General features: G+C 45.1%; 1 protein-coding gene across 8 annotated transcripts in view; it reads left to right on the forward strand.

Annotated features, from left to right (window-relative positions):
* The first annotated feature begins 1,567 nt into the window (after window positions 1–1,567).
* Window positions 1,568–21,299, forward strand: part of LOC124478758 (ephrin type-B receptor 3-like) — a 50,745-nt gene continuing 31,013 nt past the window's right edge. For all 8 annotated transcript variants that reach the window (XM_047037178.1, XM_047037179.1, XM_047037184.1 and 5 more), the window contains exon 1: window positions 1,568–2,258. In XM_047037178.1, coding sequence (XP_046893134.1) covers window positions 2,195–2,258 — 64 coding nt within the window. In that variant the 5' untranslated portion in view covers window positions 1,568–2,194. The remainder of the gene's footprint in view (window positions 2,259–21,299) is intronic.

Consider the following 21,299-nt stretch of genomic DNA (forward strand, 5'->3'; position numbering starts at 1 on the left):
ACAATCATTCTCATAGTACCGTAACAGTCTATAATAAAATATTTGCTAACCAGTAAACCTTCAACCTAACTAATGTTGCGTGGCCTCGTCTATTTAATTTATAAAAAGACGCATCTTTTAAATAAATAACAACGTTTAAGTTGATTAATGAATTATCAATTGACTAGTGAAGGGGACAAACCAATACATATTTTAAACATGCAATGGCTTGGTTCTTATTCTTGTCTCTGTAACGTTGCCAAAGAATAGCCTATCCTAAATAACGAAGGCCTGTGAAAATCGTGTTGGCTTATGTTGTTACATTGTGGAACCTCTAACACCTGTCCGTCGTCGTCTCGGTACCTTGAAGGATCCATATACTATTCGACGAGACCATTAGAATAAACAAGGGAGATGGGAAAAGCAAGAACTTGGCTGGGCTGCAGACAGATGAGCGTCTCGTGAAGACACCTTCTGGAAAGACACTCGCTGACTTTATGTGTGATGTTTGTTTCATAAAATTAGGCCTACTATATTTTCATCAATAAAATGGTAATGTTGATTAAATATACTCTGTTAGATGGATAGGCCCATGTTTTGATGTATTCGTTGTTCCGAGAAAAAAAACTATCACAGTGACGTTGACTATAGGGTCTAACCCTACAATTTAAACCGAGGCTCACAAGATAGTTCGGTCTATGATGTGAAACCTAGATAGACATATAAATAATGCATTTTGAGGAATTACATTTAACAATAAAGTTATGTCAGAGATCTCATCCCTATGATACCGGTCTAAAAACTTCTAAAGCCTTTACTTAGTTTATGACCCTGGCTATTCTTTGAATAAGGTAGGTATAGAAGTAAGTGTAGAATGATAAAACGCAATAAAAGGACTATAAAATATGTGATGTCAAGGAGAAAGCAGTCACCGGTTTTATTTACTTTGGTTCTCAAAAGGAAAAGAAAACATTTTTCCCTGATCTTTTGCTCAAGAAAAACACTGCCGTGTGCCCATAGTAAAGCAGACTGCTTTTCAAACGCGTCGCTTCATTTCGCAAACTATGATAAAACTATTGGACACTTTGCTAAAGTATGCCACAGTCCACAGTAATCGCTGTAATGTACTCATTACATTGAAATGAAAACTTTACATTATTGATAGGCTACTTTATTTCCATAAAACAATTAACTTAACAAAGAAGGGAAAACTGCACCATACTCACAATCTGTCTACGACGGAGCTTTAACACTTGTGCAATAGACTATCCTTAAAACTCCTGAAATAGGAAACGGCAAAGCATAGAAATCAGTTAAATGTTTCAAACATTTTTACAAAACTGAAGATAAACTTCGTCTTTTAGTTCAGAAATGTCTGTGGCGCATCCCGCAGGGGGGCGCTATGCCCCCATTCAAACGGCCGTGTCTCGCCCGGGCTGGGAATCCCGATAAAGGCTGTGGCCCTGGAGCAGCGGCTTTCCAAGCTAGTTGCGGGGGTGTGACCGTATGAAAGAGTGACAGCTGCTTTAACCATAACCCCTCCTCCTGTGCCCCGCGTCTCTCGTTCACTCTTCCCTTGTTCCTGCACAACCGTTCGTCATTCCATTGCACACACCGAGCGGAGCATAAGCCTTCCACAGACACGCCGATAATTCGCTCAGGGAACTACAATATATAAACCAAGGCGACTTTTTCGGGAAGTACACTTTATCATGTTTGTATGTACGCGTGAACATGCATAACTGGACAACATTATGGTTATGACAGAAGAAGTGCGGGGAATCCATACATCTTGACTACAGAAAAAGTATTTGGACCATTCCCAACGAACTCTGTGAAACGGACCTATATTTCCATTTCGTTTGTACACGAATTCTTACTGGAGATATGCTCTAAATGGTTGCCTACAACTGAACAATTTGTCTTCGGGTTGATTTGGCAAATGCGAGGTACAGACTGACTGGAGGATTTGTGCAAGTTCGCTGTTCTCCGGCACGGAAATTATTGAACAACCAGAGAAGCCTCAACCTGCGCTGTCGTCCTTCAGACCCCCACATATTACCGTTTTTGCTGCTGTTTTATGGAGGTAACTCTGGGTTTTGGGGCTTGACGCAGCTGGGACTGGGTGCGTGGAGCGTCGGAACACTTCGGATTGTATTCCCCCCTCCATCCCTCTCTCCCGTGGGTCTAGTTTCATGTCCGTTCTGAGTGCATTATGACAATGGATTACTTTCTGGTTCTGTGCAGCCTTATGCTGCCGATGGTGTCGGCCGTTGAAGGTAAGCCACATTTCTACATTTTTGATGGTAGTTTATTTAGCCTTTTTTTGAATTCGGTGCTGTTCCCCGGCCTCATATGGTTGCGTGGTTCGAGCTCATTATGCTCTGTTAAGGTCAGTCAACACTGCGCGTAATTTGGAGTAGACCTGACTGTTATAACATCTAACTGAATAACATCTAAATTGGTCACAGCCCGTGAAACGTGTATCCGCTTAATTATACAATAAGGTCTTTTCAACGAATACTTAGCATATTTCAAACCTCAATTCATTCTCATATTTCAAACATATACGATGAGTAGGCTACTCGTATAGCTTTGCACAGAAGTCCATGCCAAAGGTCCTCAATACGCATTTATACGTTTGTTATGCATATGCGTACTGGTCATTGACCAATCGATGTGTATTCTTATCTTTAAGATCGTTCCTTCTCCCTTGTTGGCTGCATTTTCATTCTTGCCTGAAGGAAATTAGCGCAACACTGTATCTCAACAGGGAGTCTGAGCTTTACGTAGATTGCAGCTCCGCTGGTCTCCCAGGCAGCGCGAGCGAAGCCCCAGACTCAACTACAGTACTTTCCCTTAAGTCAGCTGCTCGCCTTTTTCGGGTTTCGCAAAAGTATAGAATGAAGTTGACAAATTGTCCAGCTATTCTCGCCGTTCTAATTCAATAGATATTAATGTAATACCGGATAGACACTTTTGATACAGGCTATGCAATAGCCGAATAATTTTAATGGCTTTCAATTATTCACAAATTGGTCTCCTTATTATTCACAAACAAATTAATTGTAACGTAGGCAAGTGTTAATTATTTTCTAACTTTTTTTGTATGCTGTAGGACTATACACAAACACTGGCGCAACGGCGAAGCAAGTTGTCACTGTTTATTTGAAAGATGTAACGTGAAAATAGGCTTTAAACGCTGGAAATAATTAATTATTTAAAACATTTTTTTAACAGAATAACTGTGATATTTCACATTTTCCTGTGAATTACAATGTCTCAATGTTTTGTGTTTACTGTAGAACTAAAATATTAACATGTGGCCTAATCCTCTGCTTGTAGCCTATCTATCATAATACAAGCTTCTCGGTTGGCTTGTGTTGCAGTTGCCACTAGAAGTAGGACAGTGTGCCACTGTTTCAACGCGCTCTCTCCTAGAGCTTTTTTCCACTTGTTTTGCATGTTGTTTAACTTAGATTACACAGATATTTAGGATGTTTCAATTCGATTCAACCAGATAGCATACTATTCAACGGGTCCTGCTTGGTAGCATGCCTTAATTATTCAGATACGAACAAAAGACTAACTTATTTCACTTCTAAGATGAAAATGTTTTCATATAGTTGTATATGCTAGTGTTTCTCTGTTTGTTAAAGACCCTTGGCATAGCGGTGAAGAATAAAGAACGACTCCTATCGAGGGTCAAAATAATGTAAAGCTTATCTGATAAGCTTTGTTAATTCATCGGTGTTTGCTATCAGTTCTCCTGATAAAGCTCATGTCATTGACGCGGTATCGTATGTAGTGTAGCCTATGCCCTGTAAAATAACTTGTTCGCATAACCTGAAACACATTTAGTTATGGAAAAGGTCTGCCTAAGTGTAGACGACTAATTATTCAGAGACGTTAAAGTTGAGATCTCGGGCCCAGAGCAGAACTTTGTGACACAGTTTTTGGCTTAAGTTGAATGTATTTCGTTCTACCAATCTATTCCCAAGGTAAGTGATATCATAAATTTCCTTGCTGGCCTGGTTGGAGCTAAGCTTTTAATATGGCTAGGTGATTTATGACGCGCCTCGGAGACTTCTCAGAGAGATACTACAGTTTATGGTGATGTGGGCAAAGGCAAAGCGCCCACCCGGGGAACAATACACGGCCATAAGGTCCAAGCAAGGGCCGTTACTAACAGTTTAATGCTATTCTTTCCCCTACAGTACTGTCACGAAAAATGTGATCAGTTAACAATAATCGCACGGTTTGGGCAGACAAGAATATTAAATCATTATGTATGTAGTTTTGATAGGCCCGTGTAGCTTAGACTAGGCCCAAGTATCCACGTTCATGATTCCATGGAATGTTACATTATTTATGGGACATGAACCATTCCTGATGAGACTAGCCTTCTGGATACCCTTCAGGGCTATTTGGGTGGCCTAATTTTTGAAATAATGAATGTCTGAATGTCATAGCGTACTTGTGGTGAGGAATTGGACAAACCTGTTTGGTTGTTATAAAACGTGATGGCGCAAACATGCAAACTGTCATGATGTTCCAGGGCTAAGCTATGGACACAATAGCCCCTTCTATTTGGTCCAATATTGCAGTTTGGTAGTTTGCATATAATATGATAATAACAATAATAAGCTAATGAACGCAATATTTGATTATTAAAAGAATACATTTTCATGCAACTGGACGCATGTCTATTCGCCGTTGCATCTTTTAGGCCTTATAAAGCTACTAAATTGTTATTGTCTCGTACATTGTGTAAAAAAACGTAGATTCGGTCAACTGCAAGTCAGTGTATAAGCCTATAGGCGACAAGGATAAATTCATCTTTCTGCATAGTAAATTATGTTTATAATTGACGCTGGTCTGTTTGAAGTGCGCAGAACACACACTACTATGTGACCTCTTAGGCCTAGAACAGCGACAAAACTGGAACCATTTGGTTGGGTGTTTATTGTCAATCAAATATCCCATTGCAAGGCCTATTTCTAAAATATAGGTACTAGGCTTAATTATGCAGTCATATGGGTCAGCGGAAAGAGCATTACATGATATCAGCTGTTTGCATGCACTGCTTTGTGGGAATATTCAGATTATTTCTGGCAAAACTGATGACTAACGGTCTTGAATTTCCAAACCAATCAGTTTGTCTGCGCTTTGCTATTTGTTGGCTATTTGTGGTCCTGAGAGTCGAGGCACGATTCATGGGTCTGAAGCAGTTTATGTTTTTACTGCAAGCGAGTTAAGGTCTCGGTGGGCCTGTTCCCGTCCCTGTTTTTCAGTTGGCAAATAGCCTATCACGGTTTCTCACTGTCATTCTCTCCTTTTTTTCGCTCTCATCATCATATGGTCTTCTTTGGGATAGCAGCGGGGGCCATTTTGTCCGGCAGTCTTGGCGGTGTGTTGCATAAGGCCCTGGTGTCAGTGTAGTAGGATAACCATGTGTAGCCTATACAAAAAGGCCCGTTGCAGAATTGACAGAGATTTCACTGTGTACCATTAGGTCTATAGGTTACCGGTCTCTAGTTTACTGACCACGTGGTTCAAGCCGTCAACGGAGTAACTATTTTGCATTTCTTTCCAAGGCAAATGCTTTCACTCACGTTGGAGATAATGGTCTATATTCAATGGACAAAAGAAACTATTAGATCCGAGGTTAACTTCAACAGGAAAACCCTATTTAAGAGCTGAGTCAAAACTGGGTGGCAAAGAGGCGTATCCCCGAATTTGCTAAATAGAAGAATTCACTGAAGCCAGAAAAGAAAAAAGAGAAAACTTCCGCCACTCTTAGCCTTGTGATAGGCCTACAACAGAATAATAATTAACCTATTAAAGGAGATGATACCCGATTTTATTTCGATTTTGATTATTTTGATGAAATCCAAAGACACAAAATAAAGTGACACTGAAATACAATAATAACAAACGATAAAACTTTAAACCCGAAGTTAGGCGTTGGGTAGTGTCATCTGCACGATCCATTGCATGACAATTGAAACACATAGACTACGAACAATTCTCAGAGAAGTTCTATACAAGTAAAACACAACGTATGACAGTTCTTGCATTCTCAAACTATTTTTCGTATCAGTTATTTATCGCTCCTATTATGAAAACTCCTCCATAGTGTCGGAATCGATATGGCGCACCTGATAGATGACTGGAAACTGTTCTGTTTAAGTCCTTTCCACTAGAGCAAAATGTCTGCTTGTGACTTGGGACCAGTCCCTAAAGCGAAACTATCTATTAGCCTACTAAGGCTTTATTGCATCCGACCAGAGAATGAAACGCTGAAGTGCAGCAATTACCAATTCATATGGCAATTTATTAATGGTTAGAAGAAAATAGTCTGCTGGAAGGGCCTATCAAACTGCCACGTAGAAGCATGTTGTCTGCGGTACACTCACTGGCTTAAAGATCTGCAACTAAAATAGGAAATTATCAACTAATTGCACCTGAAGTAAATTACGAATTTACCATTTTAATGTTTTGTTTGACATTGATTCATTTTGTATCTGTTCAAGACCAACTACAACATCCAAACACTATTTTGTGTAGACCTACAGCTTTCAGTGTGTGCACACATCCAAATCCTAAAGGTTAATGATCCCGCAAATTATTGGATTGTGAGAATGTTATCACTAGTACTAACATTAATTATCCAAAGAGCATGAAACAATAATAATACTTAATAATAATAATAATAATAATAATAATAGTAATTATAATAATAATACATATATAGCCTATATTTATTTTATTGCAAGAAATATGTTGTAATTATATGCGGCGACTTTAATAACAAGGATTGTGTTAGGAATGCTTGGATCTTAAATTAAACTAGACCCTATTAAGATAATATTAATTCATCATGAGCTATCGAATATTGTTGCAAAAGAACATGCAATTTATACATTTACATATCTTGTAAAAAGAAAGAAAGAACATTTATTTTTTCTTCCCCCCCCAGTCAGTATAGGGCCCCAGCCGGTTGAAAGGTCACATGCTAAGGAGAGGCTATGTTGAGCAGATGTACAGTGTCTTTGGTTCAGATTGGCGTAAGGAGCTCAGAGGGGAGGTGGGGGTTGGTGGGAGGGAAGGAGGGATGCAGTTGGAAGGTTGATGGGGGTGGGAGGGTTGGAACAAGGGGAGTTCTGAGTGGAGCTGACAGGCTTATAGATGCTATGGGACTGTGGAGCACTCATGTGCAGTTTGCTGGTACGGCTCGCGTAAAGCAGCGAGCTCTCTGCTCCTCCTGAGAAAACGTCTGTCACACACACACCAAAACATGTTGAGGATGAGACTTAGCTGACCTGCTCACATAGGTCTGTGCAGTACTGAAGTTGTGAATGTGTTTTCTTCTTTTTTCCAGAACGTTCTAAGCAACAGCAGGGCATACTAGATGCAAGCTTTGTGACTGTGAAATAAATAGATGGCTAATGGACACAGGAGTGCTTTGGACGCCAACAAGAATGGCTAAAGTCTGTGTTTAGCAAGTCTGTGTGTGTGTGTGTTCCTTCAGGCAATCCTCCCTTGTCCTCAGCGTTGTCCTCCTGGCAGCTAATGGAAGGTCTTGTAGAATAGCAGGTCTTTGACACCCGCCCGAGAGAACGCCAAAGGAGGGAGGTGAATGTGTCTGGGCCTGCCCACTGCCAAATCCCCATTGGTCCTGTCTACGGGCAGCCAAGCAGAACCATGGGGAGGGAGGTAGAGAGAGAATGAGAGGGATTGAAAGAAAGACAGACAGAAAGAGAGACAGAGAGAGAGTGAGTGAGTGAGACGTTTGGGCTTGCTTTCCGTCTAGAGGGAGACAGCGAGATGGGTGGCGCTGCTTTTTCGGGCCCGTCTGCGTAACCCTTGCCAACCACCTTGGACGACAGAGACGGTGTAAGCCACCCAAACAGTCACCAGCGACTAAACTACAGGCGCTGGTCGTTTTACAGGGGTACCAGGCAAAGTTTTATTCATGTCACCTCTTTTGTTTAAGATAGAATAATGGGCTGGGCTAGTTATTCTAACAGCTTCCACACTTCACGTCAAAGTCAGTGTGTGTGTGTGTGTGTGTCTGTGTGTGTGTTTAAGCACAGGTGGGTGTTCTGCTCGCACTTGGCCAACAGTGCCGCGTTTTTTGTTGTTGTTGTCCCTCTCAACTGTATTAATTGGCTGCAATGCTTGACACAATATTTATGGCCATCAGCTTGTTAATGGACCCTTCTACTGCGGATGTCCATAAAGCAGTTGAAATGACCATTTGCCCACAAAGTCCGGTTCATAACTGCTGGGGCCCACTGAGCCTTCCGCCCACAGTGACCGACTCACTTTGACTCTGGCGCAAGGGTCAAAACAAGCCTTCTCGGCTAATTCAGGCCGATTACTCACAAACAATGGCCGTCTCAACACAATCAAGCCCTCTGGGTTATCCTTTCCAGGGCCTAATAAAAATACACTGAGAAAGGGAAGCCAATGTGTGTTTAACAGGAAACACACACTCGTCCGCCACTCCTGCTCGTTGACATACATAAACAGTCACGCAAGGGCACCGACTGAAGCAGAAATGCGCTTTGGGCCTCGGCAGCAGAGACTCAGGGCCAATGTGCTATTCACATGTAGGGCCTGGTGCGCTCCTGGGAGATGACGAACGTATTTTATGGGCATGCCACGTCTATTACACGGCTTGGGGAGAGTTGCTCGGGGAGCGTGGGCGAAGGGGAGGCTGGGGCAAGCGCCTTGTGGGCTTCTCCCCACATGCCGGTTTGATCCGTTTACGGGCTCTGCAATGTTTTCTATTTTTCTATAAAAAAATGTTTTACGAGGTATAGGCTCTTGAAACACATTTTGTCGATGGAGCAGAATAGGATCTTTGATATTCGTCAGTAAATATTCTGTCAGAGTGAATGGTCATCTAGACTAGTGTGCCTGAAGGACAGTCGAATGGCCACTACCTGGTTTTAGCTTTCTGAAGTCTTGTTAAATGTTTGAAAAACAGAAGGGAAGAAATGTCTGAATGTTGGGACTTGAATTTGTAGGTAAATGCTTAGCTCTGGGCACTTGGCTGTTCAAGGAGATGGCTGTTAAGGCTGGCCAAACAACTTTAGCTATTTTTCAAATTGCTGTCGTGAAGAGGACGAGGTGTGATGATAGGGGGCCTTGAAGGGAACCGCAGAAGTCATAGTTAAGGTGCCAGGTGTGAACGTCCACTTTGATTATGGACAGTGTGAAGTGAGGTGACGGTGTGTATGAGTGTGTGTGTGTATTCATGGCGTGGGAGTAGAGTTACGTTGGCTACTAAAACTCCATCCGCTCCCTCTCTCTCTCTCTCTCTCTCTCTCTCTCTCTCTCTCTCTCTCTCTCTCTCTCTGTCTCTCTCTCTCTCTCTCTCTCTTTCCTGTGTTAAAACACCCTCCACCTGCATTTAATCTAGACTTCAAACAGCAAAGTGCCAAAGAAAAGGCTTCCCTCCACAACGCACATGTTTTTTCTTCCCTTTTTTATCTTCTGCTGAACGGGAGCGGACTCAAACCGTGCCCCTCACTCCCCCCCCCCCCCCCCCCCCCCCGCCACTTATTCTCCCGGACTGAATTTACCCACAATTACTTAAACAGTGTTTCTCTCTCTTTCTTTCTTTTTACCACGACGGGAGGCAGCATGTAGAGAATGTGCAACAGTTCGGTGGCAATAGCAACAATCATGCGACCTTTTGCCGTGTCATTTGCATAATCCCCACGGTTCCGTGCTGGGGTCTCCTGCAGTCGCTTCCAGCTGCGGGTAGCTTTTTTGTCTAACCTTTGCTAAGTATGAAAAAAAAGTCACAACACCACACAAAATACAAACATTAAAAGGACATTAAAAGCATGCTTGAGACAATGAGAGAAGTACAAATGACCAACCGGTGTCCTTGTGTCATTTTTATGCCAAACCTTTGTTCACCACAGCAAATGTCTTAGAGTCAGACTGAAGTGTTAAATAGTTTTTTTTTTACTACTGAGTCGTCTTGACTTCCAATTTGGCGAGACAGGGTTCCAGAGGAGCTGGTGTGTTAGGTGTGTTGTTTTTGTGTGTCTGGCTGTCTGTTTGTGGATGTGTGTGTGTAGAAGGAGGGGGAATGTTAAAGCCCTCCAGGGCAGTACCAAGTTCACTTTCCACAATGAGTGACTCTAGTGGGAGACTGTTTTCAAATACTCAACTCTGCTATGCGCTTTCACTTTGGGGAAGGAGATGAATGAGACGCTTCACGCAATCCAAGGCAATAGGCATGATAAATGAATCTGAAACAACTCGTATTCCTTAACTTATCTCCCTTAAGGCCCTTAAGAAGTCTTGTATTCCTTATTTATTTATAAGTCTCTTGTTGGATTTGCTATCCGGAACAGCCAATAATCATGCAGTGAATGAATGATCTACAAGCTGCCTTGTGTTTATTTACTTGTATAAGAAAATCCTTCATAGGCCCGAGCCTTGAGAGCAGGGATTTTTTCGGGGACGTGTCATGACAGGAAGTCATAAAAGATTGTGTGTGAAGTCGAGAGCGGGGAGTAACTAATTGCAACGAGGGACATGAAAAAGGCCGGACAAATGTGTTGACCCCCTCCCTCTGTGCTCAGTGAGGCTGCAAACAGCTTCTCTTTCCCCTCTCACACCCTTAAGACCCCCCACTTCTCCCCGTATGTCCTACACACATACACACATGCATACACACACACACACACACACAAACACACACACATATGCCTCCTCCTCCTACTTGGCGAGGGTCAAAGCCCAGATCTCATCCCCGATTCCTAATGAATCAATCAGACGGATCCATTCATTGCGGCCTGTCAGGGCCCATTGATCAGCTGCTCTCTCTACCCTCGTGGGGGAGTGGAGGAGGGGGTTTGCGAGGCACCGACTTGAAGCATGCAGACAGTTCAAAAGACTCCTCATTACTCCTCCTTGTAAGATGAATATGGTGTTTTCATACCACATCAGAGGCTGAGGAAACAGACAGAGAGAGCGAGACTGAGTGAGAGAGAGCAAAAGCGAGAGAGAGGGCGAGAGAGAGAGACAGCGAGAGATAGATACGCTTCTCATCGGAGGACACACAGAGCTAGCATGTACTGCCCCGCCACGCCCTACCACATCTTCTCATGCCCTGCCCGCAACCAGCCTTCCACCCCCAGGCATGGAGGTTGTAGATAACAGGTGACTGGGTTGTGAGGGGTTGGTCACCCCCAGAGTTGGTCTTTTCTCCAGGCATTATCTGCTCCCCCTCCCCCTCCCCTTCCCTGGTCTCAGCCAGTGCCAGGGAGAGATGTGGGATTGTGTGGGTCAGTTCTCCGCTGCGCTCCAGTTCCCCACTGAGCCTCAGTCTGAGGGCTTATCAGTTATTGAAGCCCCCCGGAACCTGAACCAGCAGAGAGAGAAGGAGAGAGAGAGGGAGAGAGAGAGAGAGAGAGAGAGAGAGAGAGAGAGAGAGAGAGAGAGAGAGAGAGAGAGAAAAGGGAGAGGGAGAGCAAAGGGAAGGTGTGTGTATATGTATGTGTGTGCGTGTTTGAGACAGAGAATGAGGGAAGGAGCTCGTTTCCAAAAGCCACTTGGTTTCACTATTGGCAAGCCGGTTCATTTCAAAAGGCGATGAGAGAAATGACAAAGAGGACAGAGTGGGTCATGAGAGATTGGGGGATCTGGGGTAAAATGAGTGAGTTTGGAGGGAGGGTGGGTGTGGGGAGGTGCGACCGGCAGAAGAGATTGATTTTTGCCCTTCTTTCTTGGACGGTTGCCACGTATCTATCCTCAACATTTCCTGATTGACTAGCTTCATCTAGAGTTGCCTGAGAAGAAGAAATGTCTATTATTCTCTCTGTCTCTCTGTCTGTCTCTCTTTCTCTCTCTTTTTCTCGCTTCCTCTCTCTTTCTCTCTGTCTCTCTCTCTAACACACACACAAACACACAGCTCTCTGATGAAACGGCTGGGCTCTGATGCAGACTGGAAGAAATCTGGCAGGGATTTTAATGAATCTGACAAGCAACCAGGTGCCGATCAATGACAACACTATGCCACAATTTCAACACAACACATCTCTGTGATGTCAGGGAGAATGAAACCAAGAGAGAACAAGGAGAAAGAGAAGTATTAGGCGTAAATAGTTATCTAATGCAATTATGAAGTTAAAAAGTCACTTTATGTATATTTGTAGTACTTTTTATGATTTCAACCATGGATCATAAAAGAACTGTCAGATCTCATCAAGATTCCTGTTGGCAAAATAAGCAGAGAGAGAACATATACCTGGAAAACAATGTTTACCTTCTAATATAACCTAGGCCAGTTATAGCCTAGGTTATATTGTCCAATAAATTGTAATGTGGTTTCCTTCAAGGAAACGTAGAGCTGCAGGCCTTCCGTGGCAATTTAGCAAGTAAACATGACACTACAGGCGTGTCTGTGGTCAGCCATGAGGTCCTGAGAGAGGAGCAGGGCAGGGCAGACAGCTTGGCGCTGTGGTTTGCCAAAGAGGAAGAACCCTAAGGTCCACCGATTCCCATCCAAACAGGTGGGCTTTGAACGACCCAACGCAGACAAAGCCTCCCTTTCTGTCCTCTGTTTACTTTCCCTTGTTTCACCTCCCTGTCACTCTCTCGCTCTCCTTCCCACCCTCTCGTTTCCCCATTCCCGTCGTCCGCTCTTTCATCATGGCCCCTTCTCTTCCGTCTTTCCCCTCGCTGATCTTCTTCAATCCGCTATCGCACGATACGGCCTTATCTGAGGTACAGTAGAGGTCCTAATTGTGGTATTATTTTCCCCTGCCCTCTTATCTACCCTGCCGATTTCAACCTCCTGGCAGTGGTTGGCAGGCAGCTGGGAGACGGGGCTATTTAATGCCGCCAGACCCTTTGTTGTGTCCGTCCATTGATAAGGGCTGACTGTCAGAAGACTTTCCCTATTGTGTGGGGACTTGAGAGGAGTCTGTGGCGGTTCGGCGCGCAAGGTGAGACCGGTCCCCCGCCCTCCACTACGACATTGTTTTCCCGTCAAGGCCAACTAACGCTCCTGTATGTAAAATAAGCAGGGTTCAAGAGCTGACACCTACATGACAGGTTTGACACGAGCTCCCGTTTCATCCCTCGCGCTGTTCTCCTCAGCGTTTACAGGTAAAACCTGGTTCCTGGATGGTTTGTCAGTTCTGACAATACAGAAACGATGAGTACAAAATGGAAAAAAAATGGGGGAACGTAAGATGACTTTGGTGGACCGTAACTGAATATGTTGCTTTAGGTGGTGCAGGGTGTCTCTGGGCGAGGCATGTGAGGTGTTTGGGGCCCCAGACACATGAGACGTGTGAAAACAATTGGCCGGGACATGAAAGCACGTGGAAGCTACACAGAGGGGTCAAATGACCCCCCGGACAGATGGAGACGGTGTCAGAATGAGGGGGTCGATGTTTACGCCAATGGTGTCAAAAGTGGGATTCTAAAACATTACCCCCGAAGCCACTTTGGCCCTTCTGTGAGTCCCCAGGGCACCTATGGCTAAAAGGGTGGTGATGATTAGAGATTCAATTTGGCTATCCATCAATCAATGATGGTCAGGGGGGATTGGGAGGTAACTGTTGATAGCCCCCACCCAAAAAATGGGACTGGGGGGGGGGGGGGTCTCTAGAGACTGACACATTTTTCCGCTTTGTTAATTAAGCGACCGAGCAGCCTCGACACTTACTTATTCATGAATCTTTGCTTCGATCGGTAAGGTAGAGACCACTTGGTCCCCCTAATTAGTCCATTAGTAATGGCTGTGCACTTAGGGCGATCCATACGCTATAACTGTTGACTGCCAACCACATGCTATCTTCTGCAAACTAAACCATAATCCTTTTCTGACCTTGACTCTACACTCTCAGCTCCTCGTCTGGGGTTATGTTGGAGCGTTTCAGCATGAAAGTCCTCTCATGGGATGCCCACCACTCAATTTCCATCTGTTTCACCATCTTGATTGACGTTCGAGACATCTAAGAGATCTTCCGACTTGGTGCAGCCACACATTTGTGGAAATTAGATTAAAGAATACGATTGGAATGAAATAATAAGACCCTCTTCCGCTTGGTGAAGTATTCACATCTTCCTTGAGGCCAAAACGGTTAATGAGTAATCCGCCATCATTTAATTCATTCATTTAATAGACACTGATTTTGTTAACAGGCATTTTGCAGAGAGGAAATATCTGTGAAATATCGCCTTCCGAGTTTACAACCGACATAGATCCAGTCTTGATGGTTCTGTTTCACCCGCGCATTCATGTCAATACTTCAGCACTGCCCAGACTGCCCAGAAACATACTGACCCTGGCCATTTGGTTGGGTGAAGTCACTTTGCAGGGACAGAGAGTCTGTCCACCATGGCCTTGTGTGGTGTGGTTTGGGAAGCCATAAACACAGGTCCTGAGTCAGATTTACTGGCCTGGCACTTTGGGCCTCATTAGTTTTCTGGCCTCTCCAGCTAGTTTGGGGTCAGGACCTATGACGAATCAGGCGGTTCCACACCCTGTGGTCTGGAGAGAATCTTCTCATTCTAACCCCACCTAACTCACACTACCAGTAGATAGAAAGTAGAAGTGGATTTTTACACGACTTAAAACTATAGTTTGAACCATAGTTTTAAGTGGTGTGTTGCAGTAAATCCATATGTCCTGTTGCCTGGTAAATATTGAATCCAAGTTGTATTGTGGATTCCTCGCTGTGAGAAAAGTAGCTCGGCATTTTCTATGTATATTTGTGTGGCTGTAGACTTGCTGATCCATGAATCCATGTGCCCTTAACGATGAGGTTAGGTATAAACATGGGACTGTTGTATATTAACTTTTTACCTTTGCCAGGCCGGGGTTACTGGAATTATGTGAAGACAGAGGCCAGAATGTGGAGAGTTCATATATAGCTCCGGCGATGAGATCAAACTGACTGACAAGAACAAGGGGTGTGGTCAAGAAGGCTATAATCATGTATGTCACTGCCAAACCAGATTCCAGGTGTGTGTGTGTGTGTGTGTGTACATGTACAGTATGTGTGTGGTTGTGGGTGTGTGTCTGTTTGCGTGCGACGGGCTGCCGCTCGTTGACAGACCGAGAGAGTGGAACAAAAAAAGGTCGGAATTTCAAAGGAGGCAAACGAAAACAGAAACATTCGAGTCCTCTCCGTCAACACCAGATTCCTCCAAAAACAAACTTCCCATCCATCCCACAAACCATTGTCCCTTACGGCTCTTCTGTGACATCATGTTATGTGCACTGTGTCAGTGGGTGAACTTAGCCCAACCGCTGTCATATTTTAAAACATTAACCAACGTGACTGGGAACCTATTGGGTGATATTGACCCGGCATCATGAACTATAAGCTGTCACAACAACTGGGGATAATGTATAGATCACAGATTGACTGGGTGATGGAAGATTACCTTATCAGCCCATGACCTCTGTCAGGCCTGTTTCTCTGGCCCTCTAGAAGCTTCTGTCGTTTTGATCTCCATCTCATCCCCCTCTCACTTTTCCTCCAGCCTGGCAGCCTTTACCCTACTCACATACTAGCCGCTTGAAGCTGTTTCAGCAGCCCTCTCATGTTGGCCTGGAGGCTAAACACAAACACACACACACACAAACAGACGTGCATACGACCACGGCTGCAGTGGCACCTCTGTTGGACTGGTGTGGCCAGGTTGAAATCCCCAGACGACCTTCTCTGTCCTGAAACACACACACACACACACGGCTGGCTTTCCACTTAGCTTGTGCCTGCCCAGACTGTGTGTGTGTGTGTGTCTGTGTGTCTGTGTCAGCATATAAATCAATCAAGTCCTGGTGGCCTTGTGGCCCGGGCTTCTGTGGGGGTATCAGCTCGTCCCTTCCCCCCTAACCGCCAGCTTTAGTTACACATCAATGAAGGATGAATAATATATTAGCCAGCACAGCCTACACACTTGCCCCCCCACCACCACCACCACCCCCACCCCTAACAGGAAGGAAGGTAGAAAAGGCAAAAAGGCGAGAGAGAAAGAGAGAGATAGGGAGAGCAAGAGAGCGAAGGGAAGGTGTGTGTATGTGTGTGAGAGAAGAGAGAACGCCTACCTCTCTGACCTGTGACAGCCTACATCTCACACCTCTCCCTCAGTCCGGTCTATGGCGGGTCCCTTTCTGCGGTAGATTGATGTTCCCATTCAGCGGCTAATGGACACCAGCTTGTGGGCTGGATGAGAGGAGGAGTGGGGCATCAGATCGTCTCTGATGGACTGGATCACACTGTTTGGTGTGAGGATCCTGAGTCACGGGTCAACAACTGCCACTGACACCCACTGTCTGCAGCCTATCATATGGGGACATAGTCAGGGAGGTAAAAAAAAAAAAAACGACCACGTGATTGGCCGCTGAGCACAAACGTAAAAGCTAGCTGTGTGGCCAAATGCGACGACATTTAAACTCACGCATGCATACCCGATGATTTCAAAAGACAGGGTTAGTCGGAAAGCACACCCGCTTACTACATGTACAACCTGTGCCAGGCAGATGCTTGCTAGATGGTAAGTGTGTGTCTGAGCTTAAGTACAGAGTGATTTATTCTCTGTCTCGCTGCGGTTCCAAAGGGTCCTCCGTGTGTCAACGCAATGCACAGAGGTCTTTATGTAATTGTAGCGGGCCGCTTAAAGCCCCAAGCCATATGGGCTCCTGCCGCCTCGGAAGTCGATCCGTCCATCCGTCAATTCCTTTAATTGCACAGAGGCGCATTTTCGACTGCGCGGCCTTCTGTCGCGCCATGTCTACGCTATAGGTTAAATACATTAATACATGATTAGGGCAGGGAATAGACTGGTCCCAGTCCGGCCCCGTGATGAGATTGTGCTGACTGAGGAACAGGTAACTAGGAGTAGGAACGGACAAGGCGTATTCCTGGCTTCCCCAACAGTGTCGTTTGAGGAAGGTCGTGCATACATTTGCTCTGTGGCGTCGGCGTAGGGTTTTTACGCATAAATCGCTCGTCGCTCTCTTTCTCTCTCTCGGGCGACAGGAAGCTAAAGAGGCGAGGCCCATTTGTAAAAGGTCTAACGAGTCAAGTTATTACTGCAGCCGAGTGTGAGATTAATTAACTGAGTGGCGATTAAGAATGCAGCCCACAAGGATCTACTGGAAGATTGTGGCGTGGGATGAGCTAGCGAAGGGAACTCTTGCAGCTCGAAACAAATCGGCATGATTTATTTCGCCAAGTCATTTGGGACGAGGAGAAACAAAATCGCCATAAATAATAATGATTCCTCCCCCACTCTCAAAGTTAATGATGCCAAATAGCAAATAAACACATTTCTCTGCCAAATCAAAGTCCCCAAATAAATATATATTCGTCTCATGATTAACCCGCAGCTGCTTGTCATCATAGACCATTAACGTTGGTTATGGTGTAAAGCATGAAAAAAACGATGTAACCGCTGATGTCAGGCTCCAGATATTTTCTGGGAGAGGTAGACGCCAAGGTGTAGCTGTGAAACCTTCCAGAGGGAGTATAAAGATGGGCAAGCCTCCAAAGGACGCACCCCCCTCCACACACACACACGCACACACCCTCCCGACACACTCATGTGCACGTACCCTCAGCTCAGGTTAGTTAGCCAGCTAACACACGCCAAGGGAGAACGGGAGGAAGACCCCATGCGTGAAGGAGAGAATCTGTCTCAAAGACAGAGAAGGAGAGGCAGAGATGGAGGGAGAGGGAGATAACGATAGACACGGAAGGACAAGGGGGTTAGAGACGGACAGAGAGGAAACAGAGTTCTGGCACCCAGCCTCGTTTTGGATAATCAGCCGTGAGCTTATCTTTAGCATGTGTGGGACATGGCTTTGGGTAGTTTGCATTATAGGCTGTATGCACTAGTTAGGGTGTGTCAACGTTTCTGATCGTCATGAGGGTGTGTTTCCGTGTGTGTGCATGTGTGCGTGTATTTGCATACCTGCGTGCATCTACTGTATGGGTAAATCACCACTACACAAACACACACATGCACCCACAGCTAAAAGACCCTCAGCTGGCTGCATTCCTGTCAGCTTTGGTTGCTTTGCTGCCGACCTGAATGGTTAATGTGTGGGCATGTAAACATTAACAAGTCCTCCATTCCCTTAATGAGCTAACGTGAGAACCGGTAGAATAGCTCAGCCCAGCCAAGCTAGGGTGCCCCCAGGCTAGCTCGTCACCTGGATCTCCTTAGCTCTGCTTGAGAATAAGGAAGGAGGGGGGGGGGGGGGGGGGAGTGTAATTACTCATCTATTAAGCTGGGTACAGGTACAAGGGGGACATTCCAGAGGAGTGAACACAGCTCACGGTGATGATTGACTTGACAATTATGACTTCATAAATCACCGTCAGTATGATTGGAGATCAACTGTTTTCTTTTGTGAGTGTACACTGGTTAGGTCCGGCTTGCTGGCTAGTCGTTTGCTGTTGTTGTTTATGTGACTTGAGAAAGACCAAACGGGAGGGAAATTAAAACCGCATAAACCTCATGGTCATTTGGCTCTCCCTCTGGCATACTTTTAACCATTACAGAGTCATTGAAAGCCACCCTTATGTGGAAAATGTGGCCCACATTAGACCCAAACCACTACAGACACAGCTGTTTGCGAACGGCAGACGACCATCTCTAATTAGAACACAATCATGACATGGTATTGTCGAAGTACACTGTAAGATGATCCAAAATGGGTTCAGCTGATGACTCAATCAAAGGCTGCACGTTCAGAATGTAACAGCCGTTAGGGAGGGCGACTCAATAGCTATTCACAACGGAACTGTTAAGCCTTCCTCTTCTGAAGCTGGCCATTCAAACTCACTGCTTTTATTCCCTGCCCAGTTCCAGAGCTTTCCGGGCACGACATCGAGTGAACAAGCAGGATTTTGCATTGTGAGTCTAAAAAGCCTGTATCACAATTGTCTCCCCTGTGTGTACGCGTGCGTCCGTGTGTGTGTGCGCGCGGATGTTTGCCTGTCAATAAGGGGTTGTACTGTATGTGTGTAAGAGTTTGTGACCTTGTGTACTTTGCGTAATTTGGTTCAGTACTTTTTGTTGGGGGAGTTGCTGACACACTAAAGCTGTTTAAATCTTTCCTTCAGAGGAAGCAGAAAGTGTCGTTTAGAGTTAATCCAAGGTCTTGCTGTAGAAGGACGCTACGTGTGCGTTGAATGTGTACTTGCAACACAACCACACACACACACACATACATCATATTGAAACTACAGGCTTCCTCTGTGTTGTATTCATAAACAGACAGCGCTCCCCAAGGACAATGATGCTGCTATCCTATTTTACTACTGTATTTGGTCAGGGCCCCGGAGCTGGAGCTAGCTTGCTGCCGGAGTGAAGCTATAATGAATGTGTCTCGCTGGTGGCAGAGTGGCAATGCTAGCGCACAGACAGAGAAGGAGGGGAACGGGGGGGGGAGGGGGAGGGGGAGAAGGGTCCCTGGGTGCTAGTGAGCAACGACAGCTCCCTATTGGTGGGCATGTTAAATACTGACACTCATGGCCACCTCGCCTCGCATGCCAAAGAAAAAAACGGAGAGGAGAATGGGGAATACATGCGGGTTTCTCTCTCTCCCTCTCTTCCTCCTTTTTTCCCCCTTTTCTTTCTCTCTCGACGGTTTGCGCACACCCTCTTTTCTCCTGCCTCCTCGGTCCCCTAGCTTCACGTTTTGTGGTACCGTGTTCTTTGTTGGTCTGTCCCTTCTATTTGCCTCTCTCTCATTCTGTCTTTCTAAAGTTTAAGGTGACTAAATAATATTGGTTTTAAAATAAATGTCCTACATCTTTGTCTTTTTGGTTTGTTTCTTTTTTTTTTTTTCAGACACACCCAAACCTGAATATGCAATTGATTTCTGACCCTCCAAAATGTCCAATCTGATTTTCTCTCTGCTATCAGCACTCACTCTTCAAGGCATATTCTTGGCCTCATCTTCCTTCGGTCCTGTTTCGTGTCATCGTGTGCTAAATATGCCGGGTTTCTGAGCTCTGACAGACAACTGTCACGCTGCTAGCCCTAAAGCTAAAAATCCCTCCAAGAGAGAGAGAGAGGCGCCAGGTGAATTGTGCAAACGCGCGCACACGCTCGCACACGCAGACCCACTGTGCCCGAGGGCCCGAGCGAGGCTCCTCATATGTATTCCTGTCCACACTTTGTCATATGGCTCTTATCAGCCTCGTTAATGGGAGAGCGGCTTACCTCATTAGATAGATCCATGGAGGATTCATCAGAGAGCATGCAAAGCTGGGGCGAGACAAAGGGACGAATCAAAGAATATCACTACGGCCTTATCTTATCAAATAAAGGACTCCGCCACCACCCATTTCCTCCATTCTCGCAGATGCGTTTAACACGATGTTTCGTGTTTTGGTTCATAGCCAAAGAAGCTGTTGAAAACGGCTGATCGTGTAAGCAATAGGGTGATGTTTAAAAATGGCTTGCCGGGGGGAGAGGGCCTGTGTTATAAATAGGGTGAGTCGACGGTTAGGTAATGACCTGTTAGACGTTGCAGGGCATGTAAACCTGCACCTATTTATTTTCGTTTGTATCACAGAGGACCTTCTTACAGTGGTTTAGTGACGTATGCTTGAGTGTGCCCTTCTCGCCAGGGCTGTGAATCAGAGCAGGTCGAGGTTGTGGTTATCGTGTTTGTGTGAGTGTGTCTGTGTATGTATATGTCCCAATGATTCACCAATCTTGCCTAAGGGTAGTTTTACTTGATACTGAATAAAACAGCCTTACTGACACACTTTCACACACACACACACACACACATAGATATTTCCATATGCAGATGCTGAATGCAGGATGTGTGTTTGTTACCTACTTGTTTGCATTTTTTTGTTTGTGGCAGGAGAGTGATTTCTGAACTCCCAATTGATGGAATCGAGCTGCGTCACACTGCACAAAGACGGCGACGGCTCACATTGAGTCGTAAAGTGTGATTGATGAATACAAATATTCCTTTGTGGTTGTCACTATGCAAATATATGCACTGAGTGTGCTTGAGAGAAATTAGGACATAAAAAGGAAAAACGAAGCACTGTTCCAAACAGTCTTTTCCCCCGAGGGAGACGGAGAAGTTTACTTCTTTTTGGGGATCACGGGCACGTCTTTCCTCTGGAAATGTTTTGATTTCCAGTAAGTCACGTCTGATACTGTCTGCTTTGACTTTCTTGAAAATCACTTGGAAGGTTTTTGTGTCATAAATCAGTTGAGGTTTTGAGGATGACTCCATCGTGTCTGTGCAGTACGCCCGGGAACACAACGTCACCACGGTGAGAGTC

This window comes from Hypomesus transpacificus, chromosome 16 (assembly GCF_021917145.1).
Source record: "Hypomesus transpacificus isolate Combined female chromosome 16, fHypTra1, whole genome shotgun sequence".
Taxonomy (NCBI): Eukaryota; Metazoa; Chordata; class Actinopteri; order Osmeriformes; family Osmeridae; genus Hypomesus; species Hypomesus transpacificus.